The sequence below is a fragment of the Lampris incognitus genome, chromosome 18 (assembly GCF_029633865.1).
Source record: "Lampris incognitus isolate fLamInc1 chromosome 18, fLamInc1.hap2, whole genome shotgun sequence".
NCBI lineage: Eukaryota > Metazoa > Chordata > Actinopteri > Lampriformes > Lampridae > Lampris > Lampris incognitus.
The window spans coordinates 37,300,247-37,323,604 of NC_079228.1; the positions used below are offsets into that span (position 1 = coordinate 37,300,247).

General features: G+C 47.1%; 1 protein-coding gene across 1 annotated transcript in view; it reads right to left on the minus strand.

Moving 5' to 3' along the window:
• Positions 1-1,282: 1,282 nt before the first annotated feature.
• Positions 1,283-23,358, minus strand: part of LOC130128774 (zinc fingers and homeoboxes protein 1-like) — a 40,365-nt gene continuing 18,289 nt past the window's right edge. The window contains exons 5-8 of the mRNA XM_056298495.1: positions 8,717-10,006; positions 6,809-6,943; positions 4,750-5,179; positions 1,283-2,506 (exon numbers count right to left, since the gene is read on the minus strand). Of these exons, the coding sequence (XP_056154470.1) occupies positions 4,754-5,179; positions 6,809-6,943; positions 8,717-10,006 (1,851 nt within the window). The 3' untranslated portion in view covers positions 1,283-2,506; positions 4,750-4,753. The remainder of the gene's footprint in view (positions 2,507-4,749; positions 5,180-6,808; positions 6,944-8,716; positions 10,007-23,358) is intronic.

The window sequence follows — 23,358 nt, forward strand, 5'->3', positions numbered from 1 at the left end:
TTACTTTCTGGACCTGGTTTTTACACCTCTGTTCGGGGGGTTACCCAGGTTCTACACTGGCCTCTGAGCGGCGGTGGAAAAACCGGCTTCAGAAAGTAGAAGTACTAACCGCGTATTTGCTCCACCCATAGACTAAACTAGCCGATTTCCCTAATTAGTTCTCCTACCTGGCTAAAGTGTTGTGCTAATTAGAATCGGCTGGTTTAGTGCATGGGTGGAGCAAATACATGGCTTGGACTTTTACTTTCTGGACCTGGTTTTTACACCTCTGTTCGGGGGTTACCCAGGTTCTACACTGGCCTCTGAGCGGAGGTGGAAAACCCGGCTTCAGAAAGTAGAAGTACTAACCGCGTATTTGCTCCACCCATAGACTAAACTAGCCGATTTCACTAATTAGCTCTCCTACCTGGCTAAAGTGTTGTGCTAATTAGAATCGGCTGGTTTAGTGCATGGGTGGAGCAAATACATGGCTTGGACTTTTACTTTCTGGACCTGGTTTTTACACCTCTGTTCGGGGGGTTACCCAGGTTCTACACTGGCCTCTGAGCGGCGGTGGAAAACCCGGCTTCAGAAAGTAGAGGTACTAACCGCGTATTTGCTCCACCCATAGACTAAACTAGCCGATTTCACTAATTAGTTCTCCTAAGTGTTGTGCTAATTAGAATCAGCTGGTTCAGAGCATGGGTGGAGCAAATACACGGTTAGTACTTCTACCTCCCGAAGCGGAGTTTTTCACCTCCGCCTGTGAGGCAAAGTCCAGGGCTAAAACATCCCACGGGTGTGTAAGAACAAATCTGCACACAGTAACGACTGACACACGAGGCCCCCGGTGTCCCGGCGGTTCTCAACCGGGGTCCTCGGGGACCCCGATTGAGAACCGCCGGAGCCGTTCGGCCCTCGAGCAACGCGGGTTTCGCCGCTTGTATGCCAAACCAGGGGAAGGAAAGTACTTGAGGCTAAACCGTTGTGTACAACTTCCACTCTGGGAGGATTTGGTGTTGTGCTACGTCACCAGGTGACCGAGGTGTGTCTCATCCGAAGGAGTCGGCCTGTGGAACTGGCGCCTTTGAAATTGAATGGACCCAAACCCCCTGCAAACAGAAAAAATGCTCACCCATGTAGAGAAATGATAGCATGGCGTTACACTGGACTCACTCCCCCGCGCTAGTTTGTCACTGGAAAACATAAAAAAAGTAGAAACATCGAAGCAGAATTTACTCCAGCACTGAATTTGTCTTTTTCTCATTTAAAACAAAAACAAAAAAAAAAAATATGTGAAAAACAGAATGGCACTGATTTTATTAGTCTATTCACAAAAAAAAAAAAAAAAAAAACTTCAGTTTTAAAAACCTTTTCTTCCGAGAGGATCCACAACGTGGACTAGCAGAGTGGAGGCGGGGCTGCCGCTGTTGAAAAGTTAGCCTTTAGATGCGAGGTCTGACCCCTTTACAAACTGTCCTTATACAAACTAACAAGATTAACCGTAAAATATCACCTTTTTTTTTTCTCTATTTTTTTTTTGTTTTTTTGTCCGATAATAAAAAGAACACCAGAGGGCCAAAAATAAAAGCCCCGTTATTTTCACAAAATAAAAGCCTGGTCATTTTTTTCACCAAACAATCGCAGAGCTGAACGTGACTCTGGTGCGCTCTACCTTTGCCGATGGTGTTTGGCGCAAAGTGTTTGTCGTCGTTATGGGGTGTGTGTGTGTGTGTGTTATGGGGTGTGTGTGTGTTATGGGGTGTGTGTGTGTGTGTGTTATGGGGTGTGTGTGTGTGTGTGTGTGTGTGTGTGTGTGCGAGACAGAATTAACTCAGAAGTCGCTGTAAGTGTAAATGTGTGTGTGTGTGTGTGTGTGTGTGTGTCTATCTATGTGTGTGTGTGTGTGGTTGACAATCTCCTGCACACACAAGTAGAAGAGCCACTGGCAGGCTGATTATGAGCGTCGCTTGTTTTGTCTGGCTGCTTTTGTCCTCCTGCAGCCTCCCTACTGCATCAGCACGTCAGCACATGTGCATGCGTTGTCTCTTATCATACATTTGATGTGTATAGATGTGTGTGTGGGGGGGGTTGTGATGCGTTCATGCATGTGCCGATGTGTGTGTTTCTGTGTGTGTGTGTGTGTGTGTGTGTTTGTGTATACATATATGCACACAGTGACCTAAATAGCCGCTGCTGATGGCGGTGATGGCAGCGCTCAGCCACATGTGAGGACCGCTGTAAGGATGAAGCTTCGCCGGCCTGCATGCCGCGGCTCGGTCGGGGGGCTTTCAGAGAGTGTGTGTGTGTGTGTGTGTGTGTGTGTGTGTTTGTGTTTGTGTGTGTGTGTGTGTGTGTTCGTCGTGTCCCGTTGGTCCCCCGGAGTTCGACAGCCCCGAAAACAATCCCGACACTCCCGCCTCGTCCTCCCGTCTTGGCTTTCCACATGGCGGCGGTTCTCAACTCCCTCCCGCGTCGGGGACCCTGATATCACTCTGCCGTGAAGGAAACGACGCCAAAAACGCACCTTAAAAAAAAAAAAAAAAAATCTTATAGTTTTACCCCCAAAGTTGTCCTCTTTTTTTGCTCGTGACCCCCGTCCGAGTTTCCCCACGGCCCACCTCCGGGTCCAACTCGCCCTTTTAAGAAAACCGGACATATCCTGTCATGTCCTCGCCGCGGCGGGGCGGGGCGGGGCGGGGGGGGGGGGAAGACGCGTCGTTTCTGTGGACGAAGAGGTTGGAATCAGTCATCACATCGCCAAACTGCCCGAGAGCACATCTGACGCCCATTTTCACTCCTTTACTCGTGTTTTCACCCCTTGATCTTTGACCCTGCTCTACTTTTCTTTTCATACTCTCTATTCTCTCCTTTGCGGCTGGTGCCGTGGTTGAAGCGGGGGACATACACTACCGTTCAAAAGTTTGGGATCACCCAAACAATTTTGTGTTTTCCATGAAAAGTCACACTTATTCACCACCATATGTTGTGAAATGAATAGAAAATAGAGTCAAGACATTGACAAGGTTAGAAATAATGATTTGTATTTGAAATAAGATTTTTTTTACATCAAACTTTGCTTTCGTCAAAGAATCCTCCATTTGCAGCAATTACAGCATTGCAGACCTTTGGCATTCTAGCTGTTAATTTGTTGAGGTAATCTGGAGAAATTGCACCCCACGCTTCCAGAAGCAGCTCCCACAAGTTGGATTGGTTGGATGGGCACTTCTTTGAGCAGATTGAGTTTCTGGAGCATCACATTTGTGGGGTCAATTAAACGCTCAAAATGGCCAGAAAAAGAGAACTTTCATCTGAAACTCGACAGTCTATTCTTGTTCTTAGAAATGAAGGCTATTCCATGCGAGAAATTGCTAAGAAATTGAAGATTTCCTACACCGGTGTGTACTACTCCCTTCAGAGGACAGCACAAACAGGCTCTAACAGGTACTATTTAATGAAGATGCCAGTTGGGGACCTGTGAGGCGTCTGTTTCTCAAACTAGAGACTCTAATGTACTTATCTTCTTGCTCAGTTGTGCAACGCGGCCTCCCACTTCTTTTTCTACTCTGGTTAGAGCCTGTTTGTGCTGTCCTCTGAAGGGAGTAGTACACACCGGTGTAGGAAATCTTCAATTTCTTAGCAATTTCTCGCATGGAATAGCCTTCATTTCTAAGAACAAGAATAGACTGTCGAGTTTCAGATGAAAGTTCTCTTTTTCTGGCCATTTTGAGCGTTTAATTGACCCCACAAATGTGATGCTCCAGAAACTCAATCTGCTCAAAGAAGTGCCCATCCAACCAATCCAACTTGTGGGAGCTGCTTCTGGAAGCGTGGGGTGCAATTTCTCCAGATTACCTCAACAAATTAACAGCTAGAATGCCAAAGGTCTGCAATGCTGTAATTGCTGCAAATGGAGGATTCTTTGACGAAAGCAAAGTTTGATGTAAAAAAAATCTTATTTCAAATACAAATCATTATTTCTAACCTTGTCAATGTCTTGACTCTATTTTCTATTCATTTCACAACATATGGTGGTGAATAAGTGTGACTTTTCATGGAAAACACAAAATTGTTTGGGTGATCCCAAACTTTTGAACGGTAGTGTAAATAAAGTTTGTCTCCTCGTGTAAAAAGCAGCAGACGTTCAGAGAGCCGCTCGAGGCAGGTGGACGGTTAATTAAAGACCCCACGAAGTGACAAATGTATTTTCGCTCTTCTTCCCTCCTTTACATCTACTCAACGCTGTTCTAGAACCTCAAGTAAGAGTTATATTGTTGTTAATCAGAACGTTTTTTCTCTTCCTAACAAACACAACATGTTTTAGTGACGTCACTCTGGACCTGTTTCCTACGCTAACACAATTCTATGTCCATGTTCTTCTCAAGAGGCCCGGCTGGAGGGCGTCTGGGTGGCCTGGGGGTATTCTGTTGCCTAGCAACACGGGGATCGCCGGTTCAAATCCCCGTATTACCTCTGGGCATCCCTACAGGCACAACTGGCCGTGTCTGCAGGCGGGGAGCCGGATGTGGGTATGTGTCCTGATCGATGCATTAGCGCCCCCTCTGGTCGGTCGGGGCGCCGGTTGGTTTAGTTTAAATCGTGTAAGTATTTAGATAAGAAATACTAGAAATACTGGATCAAACCGGTCACCCCCCCCCCCCCGTAATAAGGGAATTAGTTTGCATGCTAACATCTCCCTCCCGGTCCTCCCTCCTAACTATTAACAACCAGTTTAGCGGGTTATAAAAGTCTCTACTGAACCACACCTACCTACTCACGTCTGCTCCTCCCCCTCAGGCTCCGATTGGCTGACTCCTTGCAGCTCTTCTTTTTCTTCTTCTACCACTCCACCGTCCTTCCGCTCCTCTTCCTCGTCCCTCTCCTGTTCCTCCTCCTCTTCGTTGTGGTCATCATCTGTGGCCTCCTCCCCTTGCTCCTTCACCTCCATCTCTCCCTCACTGTCGGCAGGCACCTCCTCCTCGCCCTCCTCGTCCTCCTCTTCCTCTCCCACCTCCCCCTCCTCCTCCTCCTCGCTGAAGGGCTCCTTGCCCTCATCCGCTCTCCGGGCCGTCTCAGCAAACCAGTCCCTGACCTGCTGGTAGCTCATGCTGGACTTGCTCACCAGCTCGTCCAGGTCCTTCTCCTGCAAGGCCCTGTGTTTGAGGTAGTGCTCCTTTAGAAAGGCCTTGCCCGTCTTGACCTTCAGAAGAAAAAGAAGGGAAAGAAGTACAAGAGAATGAGAAAAGAGACCGATAGAGGACTTCTCTGACAAGAACACGTAAGGGGCCATTCACATGTTGCGTCTCAAAATGTGTGGAAAACGCCAGCCGGGCCGCTTTCATTCTTTTACCCAAGGTGCTTGGGAGATCGTGCTACCGTCGCGCCTGACGTTGCTAAGCAACCAAAAGCTGCGTGCTGCGATGACGCAAGTGATCGCGACACAGAATGCGCCAATTGCTCCAAATTATAAGCAGTTTGTGGCAGTCCGTTGATTTGGCCATTTCATGTGGAAAAGTTGTGGTAATTTAACAGGAAGTCTCACCGACTAAAGTAACTTAACGAAGAAATAAGTCAAAACAAAAGATTTAATGTATTTCCAGCACCATAAATCCCTCGCAGTAGCTCTACTGTGGTTGGCGCTAGATCCAGCGGGGTGTGGGCACGGAAGCAGACGTGATTGGTTGTTGGTCAGGGTTAGGGTTTAAACTCTTTTTGAATTTCCATTGTTAGCAAGCGTTAACGTTAGCTAGCGTTACAGTACCATGTGGCAACGTTAAGGTCAGTTGTAAGCTAGCTAGCTAAATGTTTCAGTGCGCATCGTTTGTTTCAAGTCAGTGCGCTTCGAGGTTCCGCGCTGTCTTATTGGCCGACGCAACAGCCAATCACGGCTACTTCCGTGCCTGCACCCCGTTGGCTCTAGCGTCAACCCTTTACTGCTAGAGTTGTCCTCGGACGGAAAGGGGTGAAGCAAGTCCTTTGGGAGCCAATTGGTTCGTTCTTGTCACATGACCTGCGGTGCGCTTGCCGCATTCAAAAAAAGTGGAAATTTTTCCACCTCGGTGCGCCGCGCAAACGGCCGAAAAACTAGCGCAGGGCAGCGAACGCGCGCCGTGATGGCGTCGCTTCCAGTTTTGAGCGCGCTTGTCACGCGTCTTCATTGGAAACAATAAAACTGTGCATGCAAAAGATGCAACATTTGAACCAGTGGCGCCTGGTGCTAAAACATTTTGGGGGGGGGGGGGGCGCACTTTACCTTGGCGCAGCACACCTGACAGTTGCTTTAATGTCCACACAGTCACAGTTATTAAGAAGGACAATGTAGCCTATAGATTTTGTCAGGATTCGTAGACGGTGGATGATTGACAGCCGAGACGAGGCATCGTGGTGGGTGTGAACATGATTGACAGCCACGAGAACTGTCCAATCACAGTCCGTCAACCCTCCCGAGTCCGTGTCACCTCCTCCAAATGACGCACATCGCATGTTGAGGCGAAACACTTCAAATGCAGACAGAGTTCGTGGTGATAAGAGACAGACAGGATGGGAAGAGCTTAAAGAAGGACTGTTAATGAGCAACGCAGCTGAGAGATGAGCCACATCCCAGCCATCAGACACACGGCAAACTCCATTTCAGCATGATCAAGACCGGACTAGGATCAAATCCTGACACCGTCAACCGGTTCCCTACCATCTCTCAAACAGTCCATCCCCCTCTCAGCCTTCCTATTGTCTGGATGTACAACAACACATCTTTGTAACTTGGGTGGAGCGTGGTTGCCACAATGTGAGACATTCTGTGGTGGGTTGGGAAAGAGTCAAAGATTCAGACCTTGATGGCAGTGACGCCCCCCTGTGGGGAGCGTTTGCAGGGGTACGGTCGGCGCGTCCTCCTGGACCAGCCCCGGAAGCGCTTCCTCGACTTCCGCTGGTTCTTGGCTGCTCCGCCGTTCAATGCCTCGTCCACCTTCAATCAATCAATCAAATTCTTATTTGTGTTGCACGTTTTCCATCATAAAAGCCAGTCAAGGTGTTTAAAATTAAAAATACACATTTTACTGCTGTCATAACAACTGCCACGCCTGCTGTGCTCACACTGATATAACCTTCTGGGTAACACTTTCTATGAAGCTTGCATCTATAACGCCCTATAAGCATCTATAACACCCAATAAGTGTAGCTATAAGTCATTGTAAGAGTCATTATAACCATGTATATGCCCTCACAACACCTCATAACCACCTTTATAATACATTATGTCGATTTAAAACGGATTATGCATTATAAATATGTCATCATTAGCCTGTTTATCTGTCAAATCTCATAATACATCATAGCCAACTTGTTTTGCTGAAGTTTTGTAGAGGCGCATAATGAGACTTCAGTGCTATTTCACAGTCTTCACACATAGCTGTTAGTCATTGTAATACACAATATAGGAGAGTATGGGCATTATAGATGCAATAGATGCTTATAGGGCGTTATAGACACAAGCTTCATAGAAAGTGTTACCACTTTCTGTTGTATTAGCATTTTTGTTCTTTTTAAAGATAGTTACAAAGATTTAAAGATTTGCCCACTTTTTCTCCCCAATTGTATCTGGCCAATTACCCCACTCTTCCGAGCCGCCCTGGTCGCTGCTCCACCCCCTCTACTGATCCGGGGAGGGCTGCAGACTTCCACATGCCTCCTCCGACAAATGTGGAGTCACCAGCCGCTTCTTTTTACCTGACAGTGAGGAGTTTCACCAGGGGGATGTAGCGTGCGGGAGGATCACACTATTCCCCCCGACCCGACTACCCCCCCCCCCCCAACAGGCGGCCTGACCGACCAGAGGAGGCGCTAGTGCAGAGACCAGGACACAAACCCACATCCGGCTTCCCACCCACAGACATGGCCAATTGTGTCTATAGGAACGCCCAACCAAGCCAGAGGTAACACAGGGATTTGAACCAGCGATCCTCGTGTTGGTAGGCAACGGAATAGACCGCTACACTACCCGGACGACCTTAAAAAGGCATTTTTGATCCATTAAAAGAGATATGTTATCAATTGCAGCAAATTTACCTTACTCCAATTTAGTTTCATTACCACCAAAACAGACTTAACATAATTTAGGAAGTGATATACACCTAGTGGTAAACGGAGGTTAATACAGTCTCCCAACATATTTACAGTGATTTAAAAAAAAATGCAAAGGCTAAAATATTTTCAGGGGAAAGGTATTTTTCGGTGTAATGTCCAGCAGTCCTGTGACTTGGATCAATCTGACGGCGGAAGAACCAACAGATTGTAGAAATTTGAATCTAGCACATTTGAGTGCACAGGACGTAGGTCATTCCTGATGGGATGAGAAACTGCCCTGCTCGTATAAAATTGGACATTGCTGTGTTGCATGTGGTGTGATTGGATAAAACCAAGTTGCAACAGAAACCCAGGTGGAGCGGGTGTTACCGCCATGGGAATACAAATAATTCAAATGCAAGATTTTATTCTGTGGCTCTTAACCTACATGCTAACACCAAAAAACTGCTGGCCACTTTGACATCTGTGACATTTTTGTTATGAGCGCAGCACAAAATTGCCATAGCAGTGGAGAAACTTTCAAGTCCTATATTAATTAATAATTTATTTTGTGTCACCGCATCACTTTCCCGTAAATAAAATAAACCCCCACTGTCTACCAACAACTGATGTGAGTAAGGACGAGCCGGTCAAGCTAAGAGTAAGCTAACCCCACCTTTCCACTCTGGTAGAGGTAGTACCACTTCAGGTTGCTGTTCTTGCAGGCGTAGCGCGTGTCCCCGAACCAGTTGACGATGTAAGTCCGTGGAAGGCCGCTTTCCTTCGCCATCTTGTCATATTCCTCCGGTGTTGGCCACTGTGTGCGGACGAAGGCCTTCTTTAGGATGTGGAGCTGCTCTGGGGTCTTCTTCATCATCTTCTTGGCTGAGGGGGGAGTGGTCTGACGCTCAGGAGTGCCCAAGGAAGAGGAAGAAAAGGGGGAGGAGAAGCTGGTTGTAGTGACCGATTTGGCTTTGTCTGTGTCCCCATCTGCTGATTTGACCTCTCCATCTCTGGGCTCTGTGGCAGGGGGCATTTTCCGTCTCTCGGTGAACCAAGCGTCCACCTCACGGCGCGTCAGCTTGGTCTCCGCCCGTAGCCGGCTGAGCTCCTCATCCGAAGGGGTGTCCAATTTTTGAAAACTGGCCTCCAGGATGAGCAGCTGCTCCGGAGTCTTCTCCTTGAACTTCTGGGGCGTGAAGTCTGGAAAGGCGTGGCGGAACTTGACCCGCGGGTCGCTGGAGGAGGAAGAGGAAGAGCCTGGGGCATTGGCCGTGGTCGGGGAGGAGTCGCTGGCATCGTCACTCGAATCGATGACAATGGTGGTGTTGTTGTTACCATTACTGCTAGTGTTAGCACTGGCGCTGCTGCTCTTAGCGCCGCCCCTTCCTCCGCCTACCCCAACTTCTGTTCCTGTCACTGTGGCAACAGCTGCCGAGACCTCGCACAGCGTGGCCCCGTGGTGGTCCTTAGAGTTCCTCTGGTTATAGCGCGTGTCACTGAACCACTTCTTGATGGCCCGCTTGGTGAGGTTGGTGACCCGCATCAGCCGCGAGATCTCTGCCTCTGTGGCGAACTGCCTCCGGCTGTAGCTCGCCTTCAGCTCTGCCAGCTGCTCCTTGGACTTCTTGGGTTTGGCCCCAAGTGGATCTGGGGTGAGTGGCATGTTAGACGCCGACGAGGTGGAAACCTGGGCTTTTGATTCGGACCCGGCCGGTTCTGCTGCCTTTGCTTGGTTACCGGGGACGCCGGCGACTGTCAGGGTGATGGGGGAGGCTACTGGGACAGCGTTCCCGTTACCCGCGACCTGGGTGAGGACAAGGCCCGGCTGGCCAACGATCTGGCAGGTCTGGAAGATAGACTGGAGACCGTTGGTTGCCGTGGCAATGTTGGCAGGGATGACAGTGATGGTCTGGGGCACAGCCTGCACGGTGCCATTAAACTTCTTCCTCCTGGCCTCCTCCACCTGGAGAAGAGAAAAAGAGAAAGGGGGGCATCAGAAACTGGGTTGGTGCCAGCTAACTGGTTTAACACATGGAACTGTGTGTGTGTGTGTGTGTGTGGAGGCTAAAGAACTAAAACAGGGGTGTCCGGGTAGTGTAGCAGTCTATTCTGTTGCCTACCAACACGGGGATCGCTGGTTCGAATCCCCGTGTTGCCTCCGGCTTGGTCAGGCGTCCCTACAGACACAATTGGCCGTGTCTGCGGGAAGCAGAATGTGGGTACGTGTCCTGGTCACTGCATTAGCGCCTCCTCTGGTCAGTTGGGGCACCTGTTCGGGGGGGAGGGGGGAATAGCGTGATACTCCAATGTTCTACATCTCCCAGGTGAAACTCCTCACTGTCAGGTGAAAAGAAGCGGCTGGCGACTCCACATGTATCGGGAGGAGGCATGTGGTAGTCTGCAGCCCTCCCTGGATCGGCAGAGGGGGTGGAGCAGTGACTGTGCCAGCTTGGAAGAATGGGGTAATTGGGGAAAGGGGGGGGGGGGCACTAAAACAGGACTTGGTCAAATCCTAGTATGTGGCTGGACCGTGTGTGCGGGCAATGTTCAACGTTGTGGCCAGGGATGGTCAGTGGTGGTGTCTGTAATGTCAATTCCTGGACATTAAATGTTCGTCTGCAACTCCCTGAAGTGGTCTCAGTCATATTAGTTGTTAAAGTGTACTGAAGTAGAACATCACATCACATGGTTAAGGTTATAGATAGAAAAGGTTATAGATGCAGTAGGAAGAACAGTACTTCCCGCTCATATCTTGGGATGTCTGACTTGAAAGAGAACTTAATTTAACTGTGAGTGCACCAATTCTTATCTGCTGACTCGACCTCCTCGTTCGTCCGTTTCTATCCGCGAACGTCTCTCGTTTTTCCAAGACTTCCTCTGCATTGACGGGAGAAGTCACAAAGAATGGACTGCGGCCACTGACAGCGCTATGAATTGCGCATCACTGTCAACAGCTATCTGCCCTGTCTCAAGGTCCGAGTCAAAAAAGATGTCGCGCAAATGATGTCAAGGCGCGAACACACCCATAAAGGTTTGCGTCTGATTGCAATTTATCCATGTGGCAAAGTATAAATGGTGGCTTTGCGCCAAAGAACATAGTGGCCAGGTTCAATGTCATCCTTTACGTCGTCAAGTTTAGCAAGAATTGTTAGACCTGACAACTTGTACCTGAAAAGGATTCTGGTCTCGGTTATATCTTCGTTCTTTCTACGTCTTTTGGCCGCTCCCATTAGGGGGCGCCACAGTGGATCATCCGTTTCCAGCTCTTCCTCGCCTCTGCATCTTCCTCTGTCACGCCAACCACCTGGATGTCCTCCCTGACCAAAATCCATAAACCTCCTCTTTGGCCTTCCTCTTGCCCAGCAGCTCCATCTTCAGCATCCTTCGCCCAATACACCCAGCATCTCTCCTCCACACATGTCCAAACCGTCTCTATCTCACCTCTCTTTCTGTCGCCAAACCGTCCAACCTGGGCTGTCCCTCTAATATACTCGTTCCTTATCTTGTCCATCTTCGTCACTCCCAACCGAAAATTTTAGCATCTTCGACTCTGCCACCTCCAGCTCCGCCTCCTCTTTTCGTCAGTGCCACCATCTCCAAACCATACAACATAGCCGGTCTCACAACCATCTTGTAAACCTTCCCTTTCACTCTTGCCGGTACCCTTCTGTCACAAATCACTCCTGACACTCTTCTCCACGCTGCCTGCACTCTTCTTCACCTCTCTTCCGCACTTCCTGCTACTTTGAACAACTGACCCCAAGTATTTAAACTCATCCACCTTCCCCACCTCTGCTCCTTGCATCCTCATCATTCCGCCGTCCTTCCTCTCGTTCACACATTCATGTATTCCGTCTTGCTCCTACTGACTTTCATTCCTCCTCTCTCCAGTGCATACCTCCACCTCTCTTCAGCCTGCTCCCTACTCTCACTACCGATCACAATGTCATCCGTGAACATCATAGTCCATGAAGACTCCTGCCTGATCTCGTCCATCAACCTGTCTGTCATCACTGCAATCAAGAAAGGGCTCAGAGGGCGTCCAGGTGGCTTGGCAGTCTATTCCGTTGCCTACCAACACGGGGATCACCAGTTCGATCCCCATGTTACGTCTGGCTTGGTCGGGCATCCCTAAAGACTCAATTGGCCGTGTCTGCGGGTGGAAAAGCAGATGTGAGTATGTGTCCTGGTCGCTGCCCTAGCGCCTCCTCTGGTCGGTCGGGGTGCCTGTTCAGGGGGGAGGGGGAACTGAAGGGAATAGTGTGATCTTCCCATGCACTACGCCCCCCTGGCAAAACTCCTCACTGTCAGGTGAAAAGAAGTGGCTGGCGAGTCCACATGTAACGGAGGAGGCATACGGTAGTCTGCAGCCCTCTCCGGATCGGCAGAGGGGGTGGAGCAGAGACTGGGACGGCTCGAAAGAGTGGGGTAATTGGCTGGATACAGTTGGGGAGGAAAAAGGGGGGAAAATCTCCCCCCCCCCCCGAAAAAGGGCTCAGAGCCGATCCTTGATGTAATCCCACCTCCTCCTCGAATCCATCCGTCATTCCTACCGCACACCTCACCACTGTCACACCGCCCTCATACATATCCTGCACCACCCCTACATACTTCTCTGCCACTCCCGACGTCCTCATACAATACCACACCTCTCTCGGCACCCTGTCGTATGCTTTCTCTAAATCCACAAAGACACAATGTACCTCCTTCTGGCCTCCTCTATACTTCTCTCAAAGCAAAACATCACATCTGTGGTGCTCTTTCCTGGCATGAAACCATACTGCTGCTCGCTAATCATCACCTCGCTTCTTAACCTAGCTTCTATCACTCTTTCCCATATCTTCATGCTGTGGGTGATTTTTATACCTCTGTAGTTGTTACAGCTCTGCACATCACTCTTATTCTTGAAAATCAGTACCAGAATACTTCTCCACCCCTCAGGCATCCTCTCACTTTCCAAGATTGTGTTAAACAATCTAGTTAAAAACTCCACTGCCATCTCTCCTAAGCATCTCCATGCCTCCACAGGTGTGTCATCTGGACCAACTGCCTTTCCACTCTTCATCCTCTTCATAGCTGCCCTCACTTCCTCCTTGCTAAACTTTTTATATCTGGTTGTTTTGGCGTAGAGTGCTCTGTAGCGCCTACCAAAAGGGAGGAGTTGGAACAGGTTGTGACAAGGGTGTGATGGGTCTGCAGTCATGTTGCCTGCCCATTTCCTGCCTCTGGAGACGTATTAGTCCTGAATGGAGGGCAGGCTGGCACCAATTATTTTCTCTGCAGACTTAACTGTCCGTTGTAGTCTGTTCCTGTCGTGTTAGGTGGCCGATCCAAATCAGACAGTGATGGATGTGCAGAGGACAGACTGGCAGTGTAAAACTGAATCAGCAGTTCCTGAGGCAGGTTGAACTTCCTGAGCTGGCGAAGAAAGTACATCCTCTGCTGGGCCTTTTTGATGATTGTGTCTATGTTAGATGCCCACCTTAGGTGCTGAGAAATTGTGTAACCCAGAAATCTGTAAGCTTTCGTGCTGTGGCTGATCAACTTTATACCTCTGTAGTCGCTACAGTTCTGCACGTCACCGTTATTCTTGAAAATCGGTACTTCTTCTCCACTCCTCAGGCATCCTCTCACTTTCCAAGATTGCGTTAAACCATTTCGTTAAAAAATCCACTACCATCTCTTCCACTCTTCATCCTCTGCATAGCTGCCCTCACTTCATCCTTGCTAACCCACCGCAATTCCTGATTCACTATCCTCACATCATCCAACCTTCACTATCCCCACATCATCCAACCTTCTCTCTCTCTCATTTTCTTCATTCATCAGCCCCTCAAAGTACTCCTTCCATCTTCTCAACACATTCTCCTCGCTTGTCAGCACATTTCCATCTCTATCCGTCATCCCTCTAACCTCCTGCACATCTTTCCCAGCTCAGACCCTCTGTCTAGCCAATCGGTACAAGTCCTTTTCTCCTTCCTTAGCATCTAACCTCTCATACAACTCGCCATACGCCTTTGCCATCTCTGTCTTCACCTTACGCCACATCTCCTTTTACTACCGTCTACTTTCTTCATCTCTCTGACTATCCCGCATCTTCTTCGCCAACCTCTTCCTTCGTATACTTTCTGCACTTCCTCACTCCACCACCAAGTCTCCTTGTCTTCCTTCCTCTCTCCAGTGGTACACCAAGTACCTTTCTAGCTGTCTCCCTCACCATTTCTGCAGTAGTTACCCAGCAGTCCAGCAACTCTTCGCTACCACCCATTGCTTGTCTGAGCCCCTCCCTGAACGCCACATGACAGTCACAACCAAGCCACTGGGGATGCACAAGCCGGTGCATTCTTAGTGCTGGTCCCAAGCCCCGGATAAATGGGAAGGGTTGCATTGGGAAGGGCATCCGGCGTAAAACCTTTGCAAAATCAAATACGCAGATCATAAATCAAATTTCGGTTTCAGTTAGAGAAAATAGTGATCTTTTCCTGCAAAATATCCTCATGCGCACACCCGCATGATGATGCCTTCGCCTGGCTACAATCACTGCTGCCATGATCACTGGAAAGTCTGGGTGGGATACCCCTTATAAATGTGCTTCAGTTACTGCCAACTCTCTGAAGATGCTAGTAATTTTCACTCTGTGTGTGGCTTTTAGCACTGGTGTTTGTGAATTAGACTTTTTTTTGCAATGCGGCTTCTTTGCATAGAAAGGGGCCAATTTTGGAGAAAAAAAAACTTATATTTATTGGAATTTTGCATTTTACAAATCACAGAATCAACATATGAAATAAATCCAGTATTATCCTCATCCCTCCCCCTGCTCCCTACACTGTCTCCACCCCCCCCACAACATCCCCTGAAATGACTTCAAGTACGAATAAATATATGACAGACATACAGCGACTTCATTTACATAAACACAGAAAAAGGGGGGGGGGCTACACTAATTTTTATCTTTTTAAACTGGCTCTTAATTAGACTACTACAGTTCTGCTCCAATCAAGAAAGAATTGGGTTATGAACTATCCCAGTCTATTATTTGGGTTAGGTTATCATAGTAGATAAGAAAAGGCCTCCACACTCTTTTCAAATTTATCTGCATTCCCCTTCAATGTAAATTTGATTTTTTCAAGCTTCAGGTAAAACAATCTCTTTAAGCCATCTTATATGGGGATGGTGGCACCACTCTCTTCCAATCGAGGGGGATGAGATGTCGAGCTAACAGACTAGTAAAGGCAACCGCATTGCACATTTCAGTCAACCACACTGCATCCTCTGGCCTCAGTTCAAACAGGGCGACAGTAGGCTGAAGTACAATATTATACATGTCACTTATGGATTCAAAGACCTTTTCCCAAAAAGTCTAAAGGCTTGAACATAACCAAAACATGTGCAACCAATTTACAGTGGTAGTCTTACAATGATCACAGGTGGGATCAATGTTTGGGTATATCCTTGCCAGTTTCTCAATAGTGAGATAAGATGATGAACTATCTCGAATTGCATTAGACCGTGTCTAGCACAAGGAGAAGAGGAGTGTACTAGGTCGAGAACTGAAGCCCACTGGTCCTCTGCAAAAGACAAGCCTAGGTCTTGCTCCCAAATTGTCCTTAGGTTGTTTTAGAGATTGTGGGTTAGCAGTGTTAATTACATCATATTTCCAGGAGATGGCACCGTTGAGACTTGTATTGAATCCTAAAAGAGCATCTAACGGGGTACTTAAGGGTTGCTCTGGGAAAGGGTGGTAGCCTTTTTGTACAACGGACCTAATCTGAAGGCACCGGGGGAAAAAAAGGGAGCGTGGCAGGACATACTCTTCTGACAATTGTTCAAATGATGCAACTACCCCGTTTATATCTATCCATCCATTATCCAAACTGCTTATCCTGCTCAGGGTTTCGGGGATGCTGGAGCCTATCCCAGCAGTCACTGGGTGACAGGTGGGGAGACACCCTGGACAGGCTGCCAGGCCATCACACAGGGCACACACACACACACACAAACACACACACACACACACACACACACACACATTCACATCTAGGGACAATTTAGTATGTCCGATTAACCTGACCTACATGTCTTTGGACTGTGGGAGGAAACCGGAGCACCCGGAGGAAACCCACGCAGACACGGGGAGAACATGCAAACTCCACACAGAGGACGACCCGGGACGACCCCCAAGGTTGGACTACCCCGGGGCTCGAACCCAGGACCTTCTTGCTGTGAGGCAACTGCACTAACTACTGCGCCGCCACCCCCCCCCCCCATTTATATATAAATCTTGAACAACTCTAATGCCGTTCTAATGCCGTCTGACATAGAGGAAGTGAAAAGATGATCTGCAGAAATAGGAGCCTGAAGTGAAGCGTTTTGCAACCCAAAATGTTTGCAAAACTGTGCCCAGATCTTTAATGTATGGCAACTACAGGGTTTTCAAAACAGCCAGCGTTACGTGGGAAACGGGATTAAGCACAGGACTTTCCATTTAAAAGATCCCAATTTTACCCAAACTGGAGCTTCTGCGCCATCCCTGACCCATATTATAATGTTTTTGCGATTGCTAGCCCAATAATAGTGAAGAAAGTGAGGCATGGCCATACCTCCTAACTTTTTCAGCCTTTGTGGAAATGGTGGGGTTTTGCCGTCCCATATAAATCCACTGAGGACTTGGTCCAGTGATTAAAAAATGTTTTTTAGGAATAAAAATCAAATACTTTGGAACAAATAGAGAAATCTAGGAAAAATATTCATCTTAATTAGGTTAATCTGGCCTGCTAGGGACAGAGGTATGGGACACCAGCGGTGTATGTCCTGCTTGCACTGCTCAATTAGAGGTGTGAAATTTCATTTAAATAGCATATGAAAGGAGCAAGGTACCACAGCCCCAAGATATTTAAACTGGGATGTCACTCTTTTGAATGGAAATGCTGTAGCCAGGATATGGAGGGCCACTGGGTTTACAGGACAAAGTCCACTTTTTTGTAAGTTCAACTTGTAACCCTGAGAACCTTCTAAATTGTTCCAACATAGACAGGGCATGTGGTAGTGAAGATGATGGGTTTGCAATGTATAAAAGGAGGTCATCAGCATAAAGCGATAATTTATGCGCGGCATCTTCTCGGGTTATCCCTTCTAAGAGTAGGGTATTCATAAGGCAACCCTGTGTGGTGGATCTATGTAACGGGAAATATCTTGAATGTAAGTCACTTGTATGGACAGACGCTAAGACGGATGTGTATAATAGTTTAACCCATGACATATAGTCATTACCAAATCCAAAATTCTCATAGTCGTAAATAAATGTTCCTACGCCACCCGATCAAAAGCCTTCCTGGTGTCTAAGGCTATCACAAACTCAGGAACATTCGACCGAGTGTGAGTGTAGATAATATCAAAGAGCCCACAAATATTAAAGTAGGAATGCTTGTCTCTAATAAACCTGGTTTGGGCAGGCAGTACGAGATCAGGAAGAACATTCTCAAGTCACCTAGCAAGGGACTTAGCAAGGACTTTATAAGCCACATTTAGAAGAGAAATTGGCCTATACGATTCACACAGCAGAGGGTCTTTGCCCTTGCCCTTGTCCTTGCCCATGCAGGGGACAAATACAGGCCGGATTCAGGGTTTTGGGGAGATTCCCATTTGAAAATGATTCAATAAACATAGACAATAATAACGGAGATAACTCCTTTGCAAATTTCTTAAATTCTACTGGGAATCCATCTGGTTCTGGGCATTTACCAAATTGCATACTTTTGATGACTTCTGAGACCTCTTCCAACATCAAGGGGCAATCAAGATCACCTTTCTGAGAGTCACTAAGGGTTGGTAAAATTAAATGCTCAAAAAAAGACCGATTTAGAAACATCATCATATTCAGATGCATATAAATTAGCATAGATCGCCGCAAAGGCATCATTAATCCCTTCGTGGTTTGTGGTCACAGAGTCTGAGGCGGTCTTAATTTGGGATATTTGGCGCGAAGCTGCCATTTGGCAGGCTTGGTGAGAAAGAAACCTGCCTGCTTTGTCACCGAATATGTAAAATGTTCCACGGTTGAGGTAGAGGCCAAATCAAATTCTGTCTGCAGATGAATTCGCCTTTCATATAATTCTGGGGAAGGAGTCAAAGCCTATTGGCTCTCTAGTTGCGAAATTTCAGCTGTGAGCCCTTTTAATTTGGCCACCTTTTTCTCTTTTTTTTTTTTTGTACTTGATGCATAGCCAATAATTTGTCCACGTAAGTATGCTTTTAGCGCCTCCCATCTGATGCTAAGAGATATTTCTGGAGACGTATTGCTCTCTATAAAAAGTGATATTTGTGTTTGGATGTATTTCACAAAAGTACCATCAGAAAGAAGGAGAGGGCTCAGGTGCCATGTTTTGTACGGGGCGGGTACATCAGGGAAGTCTAATTCAAAGGACAAAGGGCTGTGGTCAGAAATCACTGCGTTATGATAGGTGGGAGGACTAGAGGAAGGTATAAGTTTTGCAACTAAAATAAAGTAGTCAATTCTAGAGAAAGTATGGTGAACAGGCCTAAAGAAGGAAAAAGCCCAACCTGTAGGGAAATGTATACACCATGGCTCTACCATTCTATATTGTTCAATGAAATTATTAATAGCTGTATCCATTTTAGTTAAGGGTGCAGGTTTGGATGAAGACCTATCGAGTTTGGGGCAGAGGACAAAGTTGACATCATCCTCAATAACCAGGTGATGATTACTAATATCAGGAATAGAAGAAAAAAAAGGAATGAAAGTCAGTAGGAGCAAGACGGAATACCTATGCGTGAATGAGAGGGAGGACAGCGGAATGGTGAGGAAGCAAGGAGTGGAGGTGACAAAGGTATATGACTTTAAATACTTGGGGTCAACTGTCCAAAGTAACGGGGAGTGCAGAAGAGAGGTGAAGAAGAGAGTGCAGGCCGGGTGGAGTGGGTGGAGAAGAGTGTCAGGCGTGATTTGTGACAGAAGGGTACCAACAAGAGTTAAAGGGAAGGTTTATAAGATGGTTGTGAGATCAGCTATGTTATATGGTTTGGAGACAGTGGCACTGATGAGAAGACAGGAGGCGGAGCTGGAGGTGGCAGAGTTGAAGATGATAAGATTTTCACAGGGAGTGATGAAGAAGGACAGGATTAGGAACGAGTATATTAGAGGGACCGCTCAGGTTGGACGGTTTTGAGACAATGCAAGAGAGGCAAGATTGAGATGGCTTGGAGATGTGTGGAGGAGAGATGCTGGGTGTATTGGGAGAAGGCTGCTGAATATGGTGCTGCCATTTTTTCACCAAGGTCGGAAAAAATGAGTAAAAAGCTGAAAATTGCTGGACGCAATCCTTTAACCATCCTCGACAACATAAAGTTCCCTTGTATCCTCCTCGAGCTTTTCCTGTTATGACGTCGTGATGTCATGAGTGTCACTGATGTCAAAAAAGCATTTGAGCTAAGAAATACAGTCCACACGAGTTCATCATTTACTTCTTTGCAGTGCCATCTTCACTGTTTGAAATAAGAGATTGCCTCAAAATGAAACCTTAAATCATGATGTCAAATAGACGTAAGGACATCATGATGCCATGTTGTAAATATGTCCTAATTGAGCTTCACGTTGTTTTTTTCTTAATCTTTCACAGTGTCGGGACGTTTGTTTTCCCCCATGTTTTTCAGGGTATGTCAAGAAGTGAAGATTCAGAAGAGTAAACACTGTCGTCATGGATGAGGGCGGCATTTACATTCTGTGTGATAAAGAACTCTTAACAGAGGAGGCAGTTACTGTGACTAGAGGACTGGATACCATTCGACAAAGCGGCGTGCAGCGAGGTTGACTGGCCTTTCATCCATTGATGTGCACAAAATATGTCGTAAAAACTATACACGTCAATCTAGTATTGTGTCCGTGCTTCGTCCTTCTCCAAAAAAAACCCCCAAAACAAAACCCTCAGATCATCACTGCCACCATTTCACTTAAAACAACACTGCTAGTTTTGTGGTGATGACTGTGACGTATCAGTGGAAACAAAAAAGCCTTCGGGCAGGCGGAAAAGTATACACAAAGTGCGACCGACATCCTGTAAAGACACTATTGCCAAAGCAGCAGATGAACGCGATGATGAATGGGGACACAGTACTTTCGCGTGTTGATTCTGTGATCGAATTGGTGGCTGCTGAAGCCAAGTACCACGGCAAACGTTACGCAAATTTCTTCAAATTGTCATCAGAACGTAAGCCGGGCCGTCCACAAGACAACACTCTGGCCGAGGCACACGAAAAACTGCTCTCACGCCTGAGTGAAATGATGAACGCCAATCCTCAATTGATGAGTTACTTCAAAAACTTGCAGAATATCTTCCACAATCTGCAGAACTGTGTTCTGAGAAGACATCGTGTGGCCGTTCAGTCAAAAATAATCAAATAAAATATACTCGTGTATACTAAAATACATCTCCGATAAGGCCATTTCTCACGTAAATATAACGTATGATGTCATAACGGTGAAAGCTCAAGGAGGGTACATGGGGGCTTTTAGTATGTTATCAAGGCTACTGAGAGGAGTGCATACACCAATTTTCAGCTTTTTACTAATTTTTTCCGACCTTTTGCCCATTTTGACTGGACTAAAAGAGGAGGTTTATGGATGCGGTGAGGGAAGCCATGCAGGTGGCTGGTGTGACAGAGGAAGATGCAGAAGAGGAAGAAATGGAAACGGATGATCTGCTGTGGCGACCCCTAATGGGAGCAGCCAAAAGTAGTCGTAGTAATAGAAGAAAAAAAGGAATTAATAAAAGCACAGTCACCATAGTTGGGAGCGTATACACTGGCAAGGACAACCTGCTTATTGAAAAGCTGGCCTGTGACAATAATAAATCTGCCATTTGAGTCTGCAAGTATTGTGTCACTTTCAAAGGATATACTTTCGTGTAACAGAATAGCCGTAGAATTTTTTTTTGACTTTGATTTTGAGATACTTTATTAATCCCTGTAGGGAAATTCTTCTCTGCAATTTAACCCATCCTAGCTGTGTAGCTAGGAGCAGTGGGCAGCGGCCATGCAGCACCCGGGGACCAACTCCAGTTCGTCTTGCCATGCCTCGGGCAAGGCCACAGACAGGAGGAGTATAAACCCTAACTTGCATGTCTTTTTTTTAATATGACAGTCTACCCACCAACAGCCCTGGACCTCATACTCTATTTCTATTTGAAATGCACTTGAGTTTGATCCCTATCCAAAAAAAAAAACTTCTACTCTGGTAAAGAAACTGAAAGAAAAGGCTCTGAGACATACTGTATAGTTATGAAGTGGTATCAGACTGGTATAGGCTGATCTTGCTAAAAAAACAACAACAATAATATTAGGCGTGTTGTATTGGCTCAAAAAATCCCAAATCGGAGCATCTCCAATAAAATCCCACCGTTCCCCCCTAGAAGCAAACCTGGAATGAAATACTTTCCCTACCCAGCTCCCCTGAATTCTTAAAACAATTCTGCCCTACGTAAGTGTGTCTGTTGAAGGAAGGCTACTCCTGCCCCCAGTTGATCCAAATGTGCCAGCAACATATTCCTCCTCACAGACTGATTTAGAGATTTCACATTCCAAGAAATCAAATTGACCTTTCTACCACTATTCCTAACCACGCTCATGATTTCCTAGGTTGCACTGTAAAATACAAAGCATTATTATACTAGGGTACAGAATACTATGAAGTACAAGGAAAGTGTTACAGTAAAAAGGAGGAGTGTAATTGGCAGCGATAAAATGACAAAAGGGGAACTTGGAAGAAAGGAAATACAAACAATACAGAAAGAAACAAAAAAACAAAAACAACAAAAAAAACAACAAAAAAACAAAAACAAGCGATCGAGAGGGTTCGAGAGGATTCCACCTCCAGCAGAATCTTGGTCTTAAGAAAAGCAGCCGCCTCTATCGGACTTGCAGATGCGTGCTTTGCCCCATTGAAATCGAGCCGCAGTTTTTCTGGATGTAGAAGGAGTATTTCACTCCTGCCTCCCGAAGTCGTTTCTTCACCGGGAGGAATGCGGCTCTCTCCCGTAATAAATCAGCACTAAGGTCGGGGTAGAAACTGATCTTCTTTCCTCGATAAGTTAGCCGTCCTCTCTCCCGTGACATCCACAGGATCTCCTCCTTCGCTTGGTAATAACGCATACGAACCACCACAGCCCGTGGGGGACCCGTCGACAGCGGCGGTCTCAGGGTCCGGGTGAGCAAGGTCCACCACAGGCGATCGAGTAAAGCTGTCCTCCCTGAAAAACATCGGTGAGGAACTTTTCCATTTCAATTTTCTCCTCTAGTCCAGCCACCCTAATGCCGTTCCTCCTTGAGAAGCTTTCCAGAGTGTCCGGCCTGGACGGTAGATTGGCGTTCTCGGCCTTCAGAGCCGTATGTGACATTTCAAGCTCTGTGACTCTCCCGTCCACATCTGTCTGAGGTTTCAACGTCCCCGATGTTTTCGCCATGTGCAGAGACAGTAGTTTGGAGGACTGATAAAGAAGAATGCAACTCTGCTAATATTTCCTCCTTCACTACCGCCACGTCTGCTTTGACATCCTCTTCTCTCAATTCCTTCGGGATCTGTGCCAGATCTAAGCTAGCCGTGTCCGCCGTTAGCGCACTTGTGCACGGTTTAGGTGGTGAGGTCTGCTCGGGCTTGTTGGTGTTTTTAACTCCGCCGCTTTTGGTAGACATTATTACAGGTCAAACAATGATCATGACCATAATAATACTGTTAGTTATACAACGGCACAGGTTTAAGAAAAAAAATAAAAAGGCGCGTTTTAAAGGAATAAATTATACAGAAGACAAGGAGAGCCTTGCAAAGACGTCCTCACTCTGCCATGACCCGGAAGTCCAGAAAGGGGCCAATTTTGCTCCGAATGTATCCGTCCATCCACCCATCCATTATCCGAACCGCTTATCCTGCTCTCAGGTCGGGGGGATGGTGGAGCCTATTCCAGCAGTCGTTGGGCGGCAGGTGGGGAGACACCCTGGACAGGCCACCAGGCCATCACACAGGGACCACACACACACACACTTTCATACCTGTGGACAATTTAGTACGGCCGATTCACCTGACCTACATGTCTTTGGATACGGGGAGAACATGCAAACTCCACACACAGGACGACCTGGGACGACCCCCAAGGTTGGACGACCCCGGAGCTCGAACCCAGGACCTTCTTGCTGTGAGGCGACCATGCTAACCACTGCGCCACCGTGCCACCCCCCCCCCCGAATGTATCCATATTACCTAATTTAAATACATGCAAATAGCACCGGAGCACTGAGATGCTATTGACT